This window comes from Trachurus trachurus, assembly GCF_905171665.1.
Source record: "Trachurus trachurus genome assembly, chromosome: 9".
NCBI classification, from domain to species: domain Eukaryota; kingdom Metazoa; phylum Chordata; class Actinopteri; order Carangiformes; family Carangidae; genus Trachurus; species Trachurus trachurus.
This window is the reverse complement of record NC_139895.1, coordinates 11,875,044-11,892,783: the sequence shown is the minus strand read 5'-3', so window position 1 is coordinate 11,892,783 and position 17,740 is coordinate 11,875,044. Positions and strand designations below refer to the sequence as shown.

General features: G+C 39.1%; 1 protein-coding gene across 1 annotated transcript; it reads left to right on the top strand.

Annotated features, from left to right (window-relative positions):
• The first annotated feature begins 6,483 nt into the window (after positions 1-6,483).
• On the top strand, positions 6,484-16,146 carry LOC310991934 (uncharacterized protein). Its single transcript, XM_083979862.1, has 10 exons — positions 6,484-6,555; positions 6,983-7,208; positions 7,325-7,489; positions 7,607-7,761; positions 7,908-8,174; positions 14,335-14,431; positions 14,755-15,000; positions 15,286-15,450; positions 15,558-15,691; positions 15,876-16,146. Exons 2-10 carry the CDS (start codon positions 6,989-6,991, stop codon positions 16,095-16,097), a joined length of 1,671 nt encoding a protein of 556 aa, XP_083835988.1. The 5' UTR covers positions 6,484-6,555; positions 6,983-6,988; the 3' UTR covers positions 16,098-16,146.
• Positions 16,147-17,740: the final 1,594 nt, after the last annotated feature.

Genomic DNA, 17,740 nt, shown 5'->3' with positions numbered 1-17,740 from the left:
TGCCCCGTTCCCGCCTCCTCGTTGTCTTCGATTTTCTTCATTTTGAGGCTCGGATTGAGTCGTATTTTGTGTGTTGTTGTTGTCACCCTTGTTAAAGCAGAAGTGAGTGATATATTTGTGTTAATATAAGTCTTAAATAGTTATATCTTCCGACAGCAATCACTTACATAGAGTGTTTGGACTGAAACACGGGTCTGTCAGTCACTCTGCTCTGCTCTGAGCCGAAGAGAAAACATTTATCGTATCCTACAGTTTTTATCCAATGAGGAGAGAGAACGGCATGCAGGGCTGTGTGTGCAGCCAAGGAACGCCGTGAATGTGGTGACGTAGCGACGAGGACTGTTATGGTGCGTTCAAGGAAACTCGTATTTTTCCGACCGTGAAGTGGTACCAGTTCGATCTGGTACGAGTTCACCGGTCGGAAGTTACGAGTGGCCGTTATAGTGACTTTCACAGGTAAAACAGGTCGGAAAAACACGAGTGGGTTGCCTGGAACGCTACAAAGTCGTAAGTTGTGACTTGAAGCTGTCATTTACGATTTCAAAATCCTGCCTGGAACGCAGCATTAGCGAAAACGACCGGACCACTCACTTCTGCTTTAACACAAATATATCACTTCCTTCTGCTTTAATGCTAATATCTGAATAAAACTAGAGAATGCATTTCCTGAAGGAAATACGGGTGAATGCTGAAAACTGGAAGCTAAATAGACTGAATAAATTATTGAAACAATGCTGAATCAGGTGAAGAAATAGCAGAATCAATCTTGAAAAGATGAAATTATTTTTAGATTTGGAAATTGAAGCTCTCGACAAAACACCCTCTCGGTTGTCATGGAGACGCAGTTGTTACATTGACACCATCAATTTTGCCCCGTTCCAGCCTCCTCGTGTCTTTGATTTTCTTCATTTCGAGGCTCGGATTGAGTCGTATTTTGTGTGTTGTTGTTGTCACCCTTGTAAACATTGTGTTCGAACTGAATAGATTGGACAGACGACATTTGGTTTGTTGCTTGTTTTCAAAGAAGCTGGTGAGAAAGAGAGTGATAGGATGTCCAATATTGGAATTTCTTGCCAATATCCAATATCCAATATCCGATAGCGAACCATCACCCACTGCATACATTGTGCGTTGTACTGCATCACACACTGATTGACTGGAGGGTGCATTGTTGTGGCAATGAATGGAGCAGAGATGGATTATGTAGAAATTGGGGAGTAAAGCACAAACAGCCAATTCTACTGTACGTGTGCTTTCTGCGTGGCTGGTTGAAGCAGCCTGTCGTATCACTCGACACTACGAGTTGACAGCTGTTTAGTTCGGTTGCAGCACCATCGCCATGTGTTTTTGTTTCAAACAGAACAGCATGTGGTGAGAACACGTGGACTATTATTGTGCGTCTGAAGCAGCGTCAGCAATAATTTAGTAGAAAAATGTGCCACAAAATCCAGGCATTTGCTTATCAGGTTTTAGTTATCAGCAGAAAAACTGATAACGATATGTTGTGTCGTGGTGCCGCAAAGGTTGGAGGCTCTGATCTTATAATAAAGTTGGTTTTCAGCCAAGAGACGCTGGGTGGGAGGCAGAGAGCCTCCATTCACCCTGCATGGAACAAGTTACAAGTCATTGATTTAACCATCCCAATTACTCCAAAGCTGTTTAATTAAGGTAAAAATCCTGCATAGCTCCTCTTAAAGAAACTCTGCTCTCAATGTAATATTGTTTAAGCTTTTGATGAAATATGATGAGAAATTCAGTCGTTACTTCCGCTTTTTGTCATGCAATTCTGGCAGTTGCCTACTCATGGGGAAAGCCCGTAAAACCAGATAGGATGACCTGCTTGCAGCCTGGCACACCCACCCACACCCACACGCACGGTATACATTACCAAGGCTTACACAAGGGTTTTTTGTGGGTGAGGAAGTGAAATCAAGGGAAGTGATTTGTATTGTGACCATTGAGAAATCCAGATGCTGCTCCTCCTCCCCTGTTTTTACCTCACTGGGAATTCTGTCTATCTGTCAATCTAACTGGTTCTGCGAGGTGGACGTGAGTCACAAACCATAAGATACAGGAAGAGATGAATGAGGAGATAGCTACACTGTGTGTGTAATTACAAAGCATCTGATGAAAACACCCGTATAAAACATGGGCGAGTACTGCGTAGAAAGAGTTTGGTCATAGCCGGGTTTTTTTTTTTTACATATTTGAACATCTATCATCATAGGTTGTTACTGTTATTGAACTGTATCCACTGCTACTCCCCCGTAGGGCTCAGCGGACGAGTTTGGGCGGCAAACAACCAACGCCCTCCATAATGAGGTCACGTCAGGATTTTTACTGTGAACTTGAAATCAGAGATTCACATGATAAGGGCGTATTTATCAAACTACAAGGAAGGAAATAAAAAAAAGTGAATATGCGCAAAAGAAAAAGTAAAAAGAGTTCACCCTTACTCTTGGTAAAGAAAAAACAACAACAACAAAAAAAATAGTTGATATAGTTTTACTTCATTTTAACATTTTTTAACTGTGTATTGTCTGTAATCGACTCTGACCTGATTGTCATTGGTTTTGATTGCAGTCTGAGGACATACAGTCTTCAATAATTGCATTGATGGAAAAACTATAATGAAAATTAAAACCTCATGCGGTAACTTATTTTTTAACAAAATAAGTTGTTTAAGCTATTTATTTAAGATAAAAATACATACTTTTGCATATCTTTACACATTTTTATATATTAATGAATATTCATTTTTATTTTATCTCTGTGTTTTTTCTTATTAGAAAAGAAAAGAAAATATATTTTTTTTTAAAGTACCCTCAAATAGGCTAATTGTCCAGATTTTTGAATTTCAAAGTATTAAAATGAGTGCCCCATAAAACTCAAAAGGAACCCCGACTATAATTACCAATAGGCCTGAATAAACCAAGATTGTTCTCTACTACATGAATAGGTTTTTAGAAACAGATAAACTATTGTCATTGCTTTAAAAATCCACATTGTTTAGTAGGCTATATATTTTTACTTACGGTGGCAGCCATTGTTCTACCTACGCAATGCAGCCTGGGGGCAGTGACGTAAAAAGGTTACACTATGGAGAAGAGCCGTTGGCGCCGGCGTATGTTTACCATGGATCCATGATGTAATTACCTTCCTGTGGTATCATCACAATGCCAGATTGTGCTGCGTTTGGTTGCAATTTCCCATCAATAGGTGAAAGACAATCACAGGATTATATAATCATGGGTTAATGTTTTGATTTAGGCTACCTGTTGGTGCCCCGGTGCCGATTTGGTGGCCTGCACTCTCCACAACAAACTGCTGATTTCTTGGCATGAAATGCAATATTTTAAATAGCTAGAGGTCTTTTTTTTTCTCATGGCACAATTGAATCGGATCACAAAATAAAATGTTGACTCCCGTTCACTTACATGGAGAATTTTTCCGAATTGAGGTCCCATGGCGAGCGTTACACCCTGCTTCCGCTTAGGCTCTCTGTATGTATGTTAATCCACACCGCAAGTTCTCATGCACGGGATATCTACATGTGAAGATCAAACTCGTAAGCATCCTGTCATTGCGTTTTACTGTCATATCCTACAAATATGAATTACTTTATTAATCCCCAAAGGGACATTTTTAATTTCTTTATAATGTAGGCTGTAAATAATGCAACAGTGCTAATATCTGAATAAAACTAGAGAATGCATTTCCTGAAGGAAATACAGGTGAATGCTGGAAGCTGGAAGCTGAATAAGCTGAATAAATTGTTGTAACAATGCTGTATTAAGTGAAGAAATAGCTGAATCAATCTTGAAAAGATGAAATTATTTTTATTTTTTACACACGCTCTCCCTCTCAGTTGTCATGTAGACGCAGTTGTTACATTGACACCATCAATTTTGCCCCACTCCCGCCTCCTCGTGTCTTTGACTTTCTTCATTTTGAGGCTCGGATTGAGTCGTATTTTGTGTGTTGTCACCTTTCACCTTTGCTTTCGAACTGAAAAGGCTGGAATATTCCTTTTAATCATTTTTCATTAGTCATCAATGATTAATAACTGTGAATCCACATTTAAAGATGTGTAAAAAGAATTGACACTGCATGTTTAATCATCGCAAATGATGATGACTACCCGGACCCTTTTAGACGTTCATTTTGTTACGCAAATTTGTTGCGGTGGCTTTTATGTTTTAAGACCGTAGTAAAATCGTGTGTGACATCTTTGCACTATTTAAATTTCAGTAGGTTCATCGTGTCACTTCAGCTTTTCTTCACTTCCTCTGTTTTCATAAAAAAAAGAAAGAAGAAAAAGTAATTATTTGGGATGTGAAATTGTCGATCCAGCACTAACAAAAAGACAAATTTCCGGGTGCTGAGGGCAGAGAAAGTCAGCGGAAATCAAAGGACAAAAAGCAACAGCATGTTACACAAAGTCCAATAACATCAACACACACAGGTTCATGCCTACCTTACCATCAGGGGGCTAACATCACACACCAACCAAATCGGGACCAATGTTTTAAAGAGAGGATTCAAGGACACTTTCAACCCTGTGTGCCATCAAAGTGTGGACCTCCACAGCATGCAAAGATTTTACTTGATGTCTTTTAAAAAGTGAACATTTCACTAAATTGTTTTTCACATTTAAACATTTACTTTGACAAAATAGTGAGAATCACCACTCTGTTAGCTCTTGACTATCGACAACTGTTAAAATCTAACTACATATACTGTTTGCACTGTATATGAGCTGCTATTAGGCTAATACAGCAATGGCTGCTTTCGTTCTGTTACTCATCTTTTTTCTTTTTTTGAAAACCTAATTGTAACTTCTTGTTTGAGTTAAACTTCAACTTCCCCGTGGTTTTTCAATCCAACAACTTTGTTTATGTTGGACTGATGTTGAAAGTGTTATTTTGTATCATGATTATTATCACAGTAAGCAAGATTCCTGTTTGTATGGTTAATATATTAATTTTTCAACACACATGTTCTCAGAAATCCCTGGAAAGCAACAATAATATTCCAATCAAAAAGAGTTTGAACTTGTCACCACAGCAATTCATCTGACTCCATCTAACCCTCCTTGGCTTCCTCTTCTCTGCACCACCTTATTTCATGTCCTGTTTCACTACATCTTTTTTGCTCTTCCTCTATCCTCTATCCTGTCTCGCAGTTCCTATCCCAGCATCCACAATCCCTCCTCAGTAGGCTACATGTCCAAACCATCTCAGTCTCCCTGGCCTCTCTGGCTTTATCTCCAAAACATCTAATATGTGCTTATCTGGACTTGGGACCTGCATATATAAGGAGGATGCTGGCTTGTGCCCCACTTAAGACGGCATTAAAAAGAGTCTGAACTGATTGTAACTAAAGCTGCAATTATATAATTATGTTTATAATGTGATAATGATATAGTATATACAAAAACTTTTGCAACTTTGTTGTAAACATAAAAGAAAAAGAAGATAAAAGTATAGTTTTGTTGATTAACTGGTTGATTGATTCATTGCTTTATCACATTAAAAAACACTCTCATAAACTTTATGTTTTACTGTCACACACACACACACACACACACACACACACACACACACACACACACACACACACACACACACACACACACACACACACACACACACACACCCTCCTTCCCAAGTGTCAACAGCTAATTGAGCTCAACAGACGTGACGTATACTTCTGCCTGCATCACAGGGAAATGAAGTAATATGAGACACTGCCACAGTTACACAATGTCAAACAATGGACATGTCTGCTACGTCTGCTGGAATTTTTCTTACAGTATTTACATACTACTAAAAGACTGCATAACCACAAAGTCGAAGAAAAAGATTACGAAATAACAGATTAACAGTATAGTAAGACAGCTCACTGAACTTTGTAATCATATCTTACTCTGTAGTGACTAATAAAAAATGTATCTACTATTAGTTTTATTATTAGATCTATTGCTGTTCAAGCACAGGGTCAATCCAAGGGTAGATGTTGCTTTAATATATCATTTAAGACACTGTGAGAACTAATAATGTATTAAGTGGAGCCACGTTGTGTTGAAACAAAACAAAACAATACTGAATGAATAAATTATTTCTATTTTCAATCCAGTTTAGACTTTGATTGATCATTTCTACTATTGTGCAGAATATCTCATATTCGCTGTTATGTTGTCATAAGAAAATTTAATATAACACATTCATGATCAATGCGTATACATTGCATGTGTTGTGCATGTGTAGGATAATATTAACTCCAATTACAGTAAGTGCATTTCCTTGTGTAGCCTGCGTGTCACAATCAGTATACGTTTTCTAACCGCAGCGGTGTGTACAGTATTTCATCATCGCGGTGGTTTACAGCAGTGAGCACAGCGGCAAAACGGCCGTCCCACTTCCTGTGGCGGACTGTGGTGATTGTATAAAAGCCCTGCAGGTCGCAACAGGCAGGCAGAACAAACATTGACTACACAAGCTTACAAAGCTCCAAACAAAGCAATACAACTACTTCTCTACTTGACTTCAACAGGTAAATTGACTTTTCTTATCTTGAGTTGTTTTTGGGTTTGTTTTTTTTACAGTTTTTTTTCTCAGTGTGGAGCAGATTAGAAAACAGGCTCCTTATTTAACCTGAGATGGGATACATCCATTGTCACTGGAGATTGAATATAGCACAGTTTCTTCAACGTGCAGCTCCAGTTTTGTTTGTGAGAACATTCATACTCTTAATGCCAGATGGAAATGTTCAAACTCTATGTGACACATGCGGTTTTCAATCAAATTTTTATTCAGCATTTCTTCATATGTGAATTGCAGTCACATGTTAATGCAACAATAGGTCAATAATTAATAACGGGTAATTAATAAGCTCCTATAAAAGTTGAAATAAATGTATTTCATTGCATGTTTTAGGATTCAGTTACAGTGGATATTAACCCTTTGTTTCTTCAATTCAGAATAAGATGGCATCCGACATGAAATGCAACGTGAGCGAGATGTGGAGCCCCAAGTTGCCCAAGGGACTGGATTTGGAGATCTCCCATCATCCAATGACAATGAAGCGCGTGGCCAACCTGATCATCGCCATGGAGAGGCTGAAGGCCGACACATCAGAGATTCTGCTGAGCCCCGAGCGCAGAGATGAAAACCTGCTCAGCATCATGATGGAGAGCATGGTGGAAAGTATGTAGACTGATTAGGTCGCTCTGTTAGCGAAGCAAAATTTGAGTTTTAAGCTGTAAACTGCAGATAACAACCACAACAGTTCAACTAATCAAGTGTTCCTGTCTTTCCTTCAGAGCGTGTTGTGTTCGAGTGCCACGCAGCTCCGTCAGGTCAGTTCACAAGGACCTGCCAGCACCGGTGCAGTGTGACCGATGCCCAGAAGAGACACTTGGTCAAGGACCCAAACAGCATGGAGCTGAACGCAGTGACGCTGCAGGCCGGAAGTGAAAACCTCAAAGGTAATTCACACATTACACATTAGAAAGAAGAAGATATTTGAATTCAGAGAATTATTGAAGGCAGATCTTTTAGTCCAAAATCACTTTTGTTAAAATGAACCTCTGTTCTCCCCTCAGTGCAACTGAAGATGTCGACCTACCTGCCTCCCTTACCAAGCTCGGTGGCGTCGGCCAGACCTGTGGCTCTGTGCATCACACAAAGCACAGAGTCAGATAAAGATATCTACCTGTGCTGTAAAATGGAAGGCGACGAGCCAACTCTGCATCTGGAGGTAAGCTCTTACATTACAAATCCAACTTAAAACTGCGGGACACTGACTGAAATCTGACTAGATTTTTGACCGACATTTATATATCGGTAATACTGTCCACCGTCGATGGTTCAAACCTCCTAACATGTTTTTTTTCACCCCTTTAGCCAGTGGAGAACATAAACGATCTGAAGAGCATCAGCTCAGACAGCGACATGGTGAAATTCCTGTTCTACACCGAGCTCAGCGGCGTGAACATCACCACTTTCAGGTCGGCCCTTTTCCCTGACTGGTACATCAGCACAGCAGAGGAGGAAAACCAGGCGGTTGACATGTGCACGGTGGACGACACTCGCCACAGGACCTTCCAAATCAAGTCCAAGACCCCGCTGAACCAGTGTAAACCGTTCGCCCGGGCTCGCATGCAACGCTCTTAAAAAAAAAACAACAACTGGGTGGTGAACTGAAACTATTGTGTACATTTGAAAATTCAAATAATCAGCTACAAAGATGTGATGATTTCCTCCCACTGTCTGCCAGAAATACTTCTGCAAGTTTTTTTGAGTGTTTATTTACTGTATGTACCGAGTACAGAGTGAAATACTTTTGTGTATTGACATATTCACATTTCACCACAAGGGGGCGTTGCTGTGCCGACCGGTGAACACACCGTTAATGCTTATAGCTATTTATTTATTAATTATTTATCTATTTATGCATTGTTTTAAAAAATATGTATTTATTTGGAAATTAGCTTTATAACAATTATTTAAATGATATGCACTGAATGGTAATAAAACCTTGTACCTAATTTTGTTGTCTATTCTCATTATGTATTTGCCCAGAAACACAGAAGCCAACCACTTCTCCTAACATTTGAACAATCCTAACTAGCCTCAGGGTTTCCATGCTTCAGTGACACATGGTTATTTGATAAAATACAGCACTATTTTCGAATGTGCAATATAAAGATGGATGACAAATCATGGAGAAACGTTGACATCCAATCATGCCGTATGATGTGTAAAGAAATGCAGAGCAAACACTAAACCAATGTTTCAATCGCAGCAGAAATTGCAATGACATGTCCATTTAGATCTATGGAAGAGACGTCATTCTTTAAGACCTTAACCCTAACCTCAATTTAAAATTCAACACCTGACCCTAACTATGATCTACAGCGGACTTTGACCACCCAGCCTCCACTTATTTCATGGACCATGATTTAAACTTACTTCATATTAAATGTATTAAATATTGTCTTTTTGGAAAGCTACTTATTTTATAGGCTACTTTCACTCTCTCTTCGGTCTTCGTTTACACTTACTTTTACTTTCATCCTTGAAGGCCCAAACTGCAGGTTGGTAAAACACCTGGGAGCACTCTTTTACTGCAGCCAGATAAAGCCTGAGAGTGGAGGGGGATTCCCTCTTCTCTTCCTCCTGAAAAAATATGATCATGGCTCATTTTCTGTTCAATTAACAATCTCACTTAAATAAAAATGTTGTTGTCTTTTTTGTTTAAAAAAAATCTGTTTATTGGCATTTTTAGTTAAACATATGTTTAAAAAAACATATCCAAGCAGCGATGGGTTGGGTCTGGGCTATTTTTTTGGGGGCAAATTCTGAACAACAAACAGGAGAATAGGAAGACAAGACAGTTGAGGTTGTAATGTTCACTTCACACCAGTTGAGGATTGAACCCACAACCTCTGCAACCAAAGACCATTGTCTATTGCACTAAGCTAATTGACAAGTGGCAATATTATGGTGGCTTCACAAATTGAGTAAGCCATTCACTGTCGTGCAGGCAGATTTGAAATTCTGATATGTATTTGTTAAACATCTACTGTGACTCTAAGATTTTGTATATTTGTTTCACAAAGACCAACTGGTATTTTAGTCAACACACTTGTTGGGTCTTGAACCCACATCCTCCAACACCAAGAACCAACTCCTAACTCACTGAGCTAATTGTCTGGAAGTGAGACCAGTGCTGTGTGACTTCTCAAATAGACTCAGGGGGCAGCAGCTGTCAAGGCAAATTTCAAAAATGGTCAAAATGTCACAAATTATAATATCTAAACAAAAATCTGATAATACATAAATTGCATCTTGACAGCATGGAAATGTTAGTGATTTGTTTTTAGCGATAAGTGTTTTGCATCTCAAGAGAAAATGTGATGTTTAAAAATGTCACTCTTACATTGACTGCAGTTGTTCCCGTGAGAGCAGAATTCAATAAGATAAAATTCTGATATTTGCCAAACTTCATCAACCATGACTCCAAAATATTCTCAATTATTTTCAGGAAGATTGAAAATGTATTTAGCAGGAATTGGATGATATATGTTTACTGTAGTGTTTACAGTCATACGTTTTCATGCACTGTAGGCTCAATTTTTTATTAATCAAAAATCCGAGAAACAAGTTTTGTGGAGGACGGTCTGGAGATGCTCTGTAGCAAGTTTGGTGTCAATTGAGAAGAAATTGTGGGAGGAGATATACATTTTAAAAGTTTTACAGTTATTGAAAAAAACAGAGTGATGGACTTCATAATTTGTATTGAGTCTAAATGAACAAAAGTTTCAGTATTATCTGGGCTACATTGTGGTGAAGTTTCAAAACTGTAGCATCTACTATTGTGTTGGTTTGGTAGGAATTTTTAAAGTTTTAAAATTTAAACGTTTATTGTGGCATGTCCTTGGAATTGAGTGAATCTGGCATGGGACTGAACCTTTGTGCAACGTTTGGTGATTTTTCAGCCATGGGAAGTAGACTTCCTCGGAAGAAGGAGAAGAAGAAAGAAGAAGAAGAAAGAAGAATTCCTAGGAATATAATAGGGTCCTCTAATAAATGTACATAAAAAATAAGTAGATAATTTTATATTTAGTCATTTGTTTTTTGTTTATTGTGGCCTTGTTTCACTTATAAATAAAACTGAAACGATCAATACTTGTTGCCGGTGCGGTATGAGGTCACTTGTCCTTAACTCTAACCCCAACCTCAACCATGACCCGAGTGACCAGTGTGTAAACTCCACATCCGTCATGTAGCACATGGCTGATCCCTCAGTGAGTGAGTGAGTGAGTGAGTCATTCACAGTCATTCAAAAAGTGGCAGTGAAAGACATTAAGAGACTACAGGCCTGGTGGATGTTCATCCAGAGACATGGAGAATCAATTCCCAATACTGTATATAAAACCTCATTAAAGGTTGAATATGTTGAGTCAGTAATGAATGTGCAGAATACCACCATCTTTGTTTCAAGATAGGAATTGCAACAATAGAAAACTAATTCCAGCAGTCGGTTACCGGACCATTGCTAAGTATACCACACCGTCTTGGTAGCACTGTGAGTCCGCGACACAAACGCGCCCCGTAAACCGTTAAATCTCTTGTTTATGACAGATAAGAGTAGTACAGAAATACACACATTGTAACATTTAGCCTATATGATAATCCATCGTTCCACCAATTGATTATCAAAGGCTTCAATGCACACGACTGGGAGGAGGGTTAGCAAAACAACAGAGAAGTGACCCCCAATGCTGGCGACTGCATGGAAGTCATTGTTGAGCCCATCAAAATTTCTTAAATTAGTTAATTCAGACTAAATATTACACTAAAGGCCCCATGGATGTATTATTTTTGAAAAAATGTGCTTTTGATAAGCATTCTCCATATTCAACCTTTAAGAAATATTGGCTGTAGGCCTTTACTTTGTCATTGATATAAATAAATCTGGCCAATCGTACTTGTACCACAACACATTTTTAGAGAGATGTGTTGTCCTTGGCTACTACACTACATTTATTGGACTTTAGATACCTACTCAACAGAAAACAAAGAAAACCACAATCTGTACTATTGGTATCTATGTATCTTGCACTTTAAGCTCTAGAAGAGGAGAGAACAGTCCACCCAGAAAAGAGTCGCTGTGTAATTACTGTGTAATAATGTCCATAGGCCGGTGGGGGGGCTGGGTGGCTGCAATAAAGAAAAGCTTATTCTTCTTCCAGCTGATGCATTGTAAATGTTTTAACTTTATATCGTACTCTTTCACTGGTGTATTATTTTGAGAGGGGATTTCTCATAGGCGGCGAAAATACGCTGATTAATTGTCCCTCATTGACCCTCATTGACAGCTGTTTACAGCCTGTGTCTTGGTGCAGCACGATGCCTTTACCTTTCTACTGCAGATATTATACTGTTTGTACCTTATACAACCCACTTCAAAAAAGCTGAGCTAACCCATTTAATGTTACTCTCACCCAGAGCTCTTATAACCAGATTTAGGTTTTGGCATTCTCTGTTCTTAAAGTCAGCACGAGTGACCACGAGTCTGTGCTTCGTTAGATAATAGTGTTTGTCATTTAATTTTTTTAAGAGAAGGCAGGGGGTTATTACTTGGAAAAGAAAAAGAAAACATATTTCATAAATACTGTATTAGTACAGTATGAGTGTTAGTCATCATGGGTATATGGAGAATAATAGAAAGATTAGGCAACTGGAGGTTTTTGTGGGCCCTAGAATTGTCAGCGTTCTCCCCTTTGCAACGGCCCTGGTTATACATGTTGTTGTGCTGACTCATGTTTTCTCTCCCAGCAGCATCAGGAAAGAGTTGTTTTTTTAGTGTTGAAAAGCACTTTCACATCCTGTCAGAAGTTGTTGTGTTTTTTTAAGGAGGAAGTGAAGAAAAGTTGAAATGACACAATGGTCACAATGGAATGTTTTACGACTCAATTATGAGATCACAGATTTATATTTGCACTCAATGAGGACTTGCTTTCTTCACAATAAGGGCTAATGCTACTAACCCCATATTTTGAATCCAGTCTACATGATTAGTGTCTTTTAAATACTTAAAAAAAGATAAATCAGTTATTACTGTTTTTTGTTCCTTTTATATTGTCCTAATTAGGGCCGAGCGGCGACTGCAAGTCGCCCAGCGAAAGCCCTATTGGAATTCGTTCATGCCCCAACGTGCAAGTGACCCCAAAGTGCAAGTGACCCCAAAGTAATCAAGTAATGAAGTAATCATGTGGTATGGAAGACCCCCCGGGGGGAAAATGCTATATTGAAATTGTAAAGTTTATTATTATTATTATTTATTATTCGTATCTACTCGAAACCGCAATTTTGGGGACTTTCCCGTGCTGAGAAAGTTATATAACTTTGCACACACGTCCAGACTGGCCAAAAATTTGATATTTTGAGGGCGTCGCACATGGTCGACGCAAAATGGCGAAATAGCGCCCCCTAGAAAATTACAAAAATTGAGCCCCTCTCATGGGTTTCACCTACATGCACGAAATTCGGTAGGCTCATACAGCATGCCAAGACGCACAAAAAAGCCTCTTATTGTCATGGTGAAATCCCAACAGCCATTTTTATTTGAATTTTCAATTTTGGCCATTTTTTGCCATTTCCACTATTTAAATTGGAACAAACTCGTCCTAGGGATTTCACTCGATCGGCTTAAATTTTTTTTCCAGCATCGAGACCCCATGGTGACCTTATCTTGTGCTCTGCAGGTGTGTAGGTCATAGGGCGTGGCTGCTATGGCTCAATGAACTTTGGCGACTGTTTCGGAGCACGCCATCCAACTTCGAACAGCTCTCACGCCCACATACTTTATCGTACCTACTTACAAACTTGCTGGACATGACGATGGCTCCGCCCTGAACGTCCCGATATATTAACTTCCCACCGTGCTCATAGCGCCCCCCGGTGGTAACAGGAAGTGACCAGTTTTTCCTTTAACGTGTACTGATGACACATAGTTGACCCCATCAACTTCATTCCACTTCTAAAACATGCACAACCAGTGGGTGAAGTAGTTTAATGAGGCAGAGCGTACCAGCGTATTTTGATGTCAAATTGCGTACCTGCTACGCAAAATGCGTACAGGTTGGCAGGTCTGATGATATCTTGTACATGTGTGTTTCAAAGTACCATCCAGATCTACAGTAGCCCGGAAAGCTACTACCACCTGCAAATAGAGTCAAAATACAAATACATAGATGATAATGTCAGGTACTTTCATGGTTGTGAATTTTAAAAGGTTAAACAATTAAAGAAGATGAGTGAGAAAATAATGACCTCTCTTCTACACCATCGACCACAATGTGAGGTCCTGGACTTTCTTTTGTCATCATCGACATTTTGTAGTCGTAGTTGTTGTTGCTTATAAAATGTTAGCAAATGCTATAATAACATGTGGTTTGTGCATGCAAATATAAGACCAAATACTTTGTTTAGTATGTAAAATGTTGTGTTAATTGCTGTTACTATTTAAAGCACTGTCACATCTTCCAGACTGAATTCGTAGCACTTTAACTCATCTTGACGCATCTGATGGAAATTAAGAAATCAAGAAGTTTACTGTATGTCCACTGGAATTTCTTTCCTATGAAAAATGAGGAAGAGAGAGCGAGAGAGAAGCACAGTGTGTAAGATGGTAGCTGAATGACGAATCAAAAATGCCTCTGTATCAAATCCACCTAGTACAAAATTTCATAATTGTGGTGGTTTTTCAAGCGTGAGTACAGCAAAACAATTGCACTTTCTATATAACTGGTGATTGTGTATAAAAACCCTGGAGGTCAGTGAAGGCAGGCAGAACAACCCTGACAGGACAAGCGCTACCAAGCACAGTAAAACAACTTCTTCTCTACCGACTTCAACAGGTAAATTGACTTTTCTTGTTTTAATTTTATATTTTAATGTCTTCTGTCTTAATGTAGAGCAGATTATAAACAGGGTCTTTGTTTTACTTTGACATGACTCTAACCATCTCTGGAAATTCATTTCTTCAACATCTTCAAACTAAGTGAAATATGTGTTCAATTTCATTGTTATTCAGCATCAGTGAATTATACTCAAATGTTGATGCAGTACAGGCCAGTAATAAGTTAACGGTAGTAGATAAAATGCTAATAGAGGTAAATCTATTTCACTACAAGTTTAAGGATTCACCAACAGTGGATATTAACCCTTTGTCTTCCTGCAGGTCTTCCTTACTCAATTCAGAATAAAATGGCATCCCAGATTAAATGCAACGTCAGCGAGATGTGGAGCCCCAAGATGCCCAAGGGACTGCATTTGGAGATCTCCCATCATTCAATGACAATGAAGCGCGTGGCCAACCTGATCATCGCCACGGAGAGGATGAAGCCCGGCACGTCAGAGTTACTGCTGAGCACCGAGTTCAGAGATGAAAACCTGCTCAGCATCATGATGGAGAGCATAGTGGAAGGTAGTTATACTGATTTATCTCAACATGTATTGGTGATTTTGTCTGCACAACATTTAGATTGAGTTTTATGTCTTTTTAAATTTGTGCTACCCACATTAAAAGTTCCTTGTGGAAAACTGATTGATTGTTTGTCCTCGCAAAATGGATATATCTTAAATGTTAGTTGGTTCAGGAGTTGGCAGCTTGACTTTTACTGCTCCAGTGCAGCGAATGATGTATGATTGTAGATTAAAAAAACTAAACAAAACAACAATAACCAAGCATGTGTTCCTCTCTTTCCCACAGAGCATATTGTGTTCGACCTCTGCTCAGCTCCAACAGTTCAGTTCAGCAGGACAGGGGAATACCAGTGTGGCGTGACGGACAGCGAGAAGAGGAGTTTAGTTATGATTCAAAACAGCATGGAGCTCCATGCAGTGCATCTGCAAGCAGGCAGCGACAACCGCAAAGGTAACAGCATGTGAAGCTAGATAGTTCAGTAGACTTTCATGTCCGAAATGCACAGACACTGTCTTTCTTTCAGTTTTTGTTGAAATTAACCTCTGTTCTCCCCTCAGTGCACCTGAACATGTCGACCTACGTGCATCCGTCCCCCAGCACCGAGGCCAGACCAGTGGCCCTGTGTATTAAAGACACTAGTCTCTACCTTACATGCCAGAAGAACGGAGATGTACCAACCCTGCACCTGGAGGTCAGTGTTTGCATGAATCTCGCATAAAGACAACACACTCTATTATACTGTAAAAAGATCAACTCAGTCACCAGACCTACATTATTCAAAACCAGACATTTAGATCAATGTACATCTGATGTGAGCTGGTAATATTGCCCAGCGTTGTTGGTCAGACCTCCTGACGTGTTATTTCCCACCTCAGGCAGTGGAGGACAAAAGCACTCTGCAGAGAATCAACCCAGCCAGCGACATGGTGCGATTTCTGTTCTACAAACGGGACTCCGGTGTGAATCTCAGCACCCTCATGTCTGCCTCCTCTCCTGGCTGGTACATCAGCACAGCAGAGCGTGACAACAAGCCGGTTGAAATGTGCATGGAGAGCGCCAAACGCTACCGAACCTTCAACATCCAGCGCCAGAATTAACACCTATCAATGATAGATAAATGAGTGGAGTGTAGATCCTTGGATCTTGGTTTATTTATAGATATTTGATATATCTATATCTATCTGGTTTATTTATAGATAGATAGATATTTTGATTCAAATAATCAGTTACAAAGGTAAAATTTAAACTAATGCACTACCACTGTCTGCAAGAAAAATGCAAGTTTTGCAATGTCTTTACTGTATGTACCGAGTACAGAACGTGAAATTCCTGATGTAGGTGACATATTTAAGATCCACCACAAGGTGGCATTGTTGTGCTGACTGTTTAGCACTCTGGTATTTATGTATCTGTATTTATTTGAGCACTATTTTGACACCATGATTCCTCTCAGTGTGCGCGGCCACCAAAGGTTGCTTCTTCCTCACCTCACCTGTGTATTTGTGGAGGTGGGAGGTTTGGGTTTTCACGGTTTTTCATTGTTCATATTATGTTTTGTTTTTATTCCCTGTGAGGCACTTTGCGCTACCCAAATGTATAAAAAGTGCCATATAAATAAAGTTGATTTGATTTGATATGTCAAAAATAACAACAAAAAATGTAATAAAGTCTTGAACCTGATTTGGAGTTTTGTGTTGTAGGCCTATACTCAATCTGGATTTGTTAGATGAGACAACTCAAACAAAAGGTCACAGCAAAACACAAACAATTAATTGTCTGTGTGTAGAAGTACTGTACTTCTACCCCATATAGTAATAATCTAAATCTAAATCTAAACTGTTGTGTGAATAATGAGAGTGGCCCTTTTTGTATGAATAGTTTAAACCTTTGATATCTTTAAGTAGGCTAAGTAATTAACATTTAGGCTAGCCCATAGAAAGCAAAATCCAAGAAGAGATCTCATTGTTGTCTCTTTCATTTCTCCTAGACTCAAATGAGCTATATTTGATACAAAGGTGAGACTAAAGGCTTTTTCTCCTGCTTCTCAACTTAAACTCAGGAGAAATAAGCATAATAGCCTATAGATCTCAAAGAAAACTCAGCCAAGACTCCCAGGATCTAAAATTCTTCTCAAATATGTCTCAGTTTTCTCATAGTGACCTCAGGAGAAAATAGCTCATCTGTGTCTCACTCTGATCAGACGAAGAGATCTCTAAATGATAGTCTAATTTCAGTCTCCTAAACATGAGACCATGTCAATCAAAGAATGATTTCAAAGAAAACTCAGCTATGAGACTCCCAAGATCTCATCCTTCTTCTCAAATATGTCTCAGTTTTCTCATGGTGACCTCAGGATATACTGCTCATCTGTGTCTCACTCTGATCAAAGGAGGAGATCTCAAAATTATATTAAATGGGTCTCATTTTTAAAAAAATTACCAAAGACAGTTAAAGTGCAAAGGATTGTGGGAAAATGAACGGTCACTGCTGTCAGACTGCTGTAGCCTATTCTTCTGCCCGTGAAGACGCTGGACAAATGACTGGAGTTAGGGCTCATCGCCAACCCTATGACCAAAGATATTCTTTGCTATGACCCTACATATTACAGTAAACTTATTACAACTGCCATAGGAACACTAAGGGGAGACAGGAAAGTTGTATAAATCTATTGTAAATATAGATAGATAGCCTAGATAGATAGAAAGAAAGAAAGAAAGAAAGAAAGAAAGAAAGAAAGAAA

Coding starts and splice junctions, on each gene's coding strand:
- LOC310991934 (XM_083979862.1), top strand. CDS start 6,989: ATGGCATCCGACATGAAATGCAACGTGAGCGAGATGTGGAGCCCCAAG. Junction 7,209..7,324: donor GATGGAGAGCATGGTGGAAA/GTATGTAGACTG, acceptor TCTTTCCTTCAG/AGCGTGTTGTGTTCGAGTGC. Junction 15,451..15,557: donor AGGCAGCGACAACCGCAAAG/GTAACAGCATGT, acceptor TTCTCCCCTCAG/TGCACCTGAACATGTCGACC.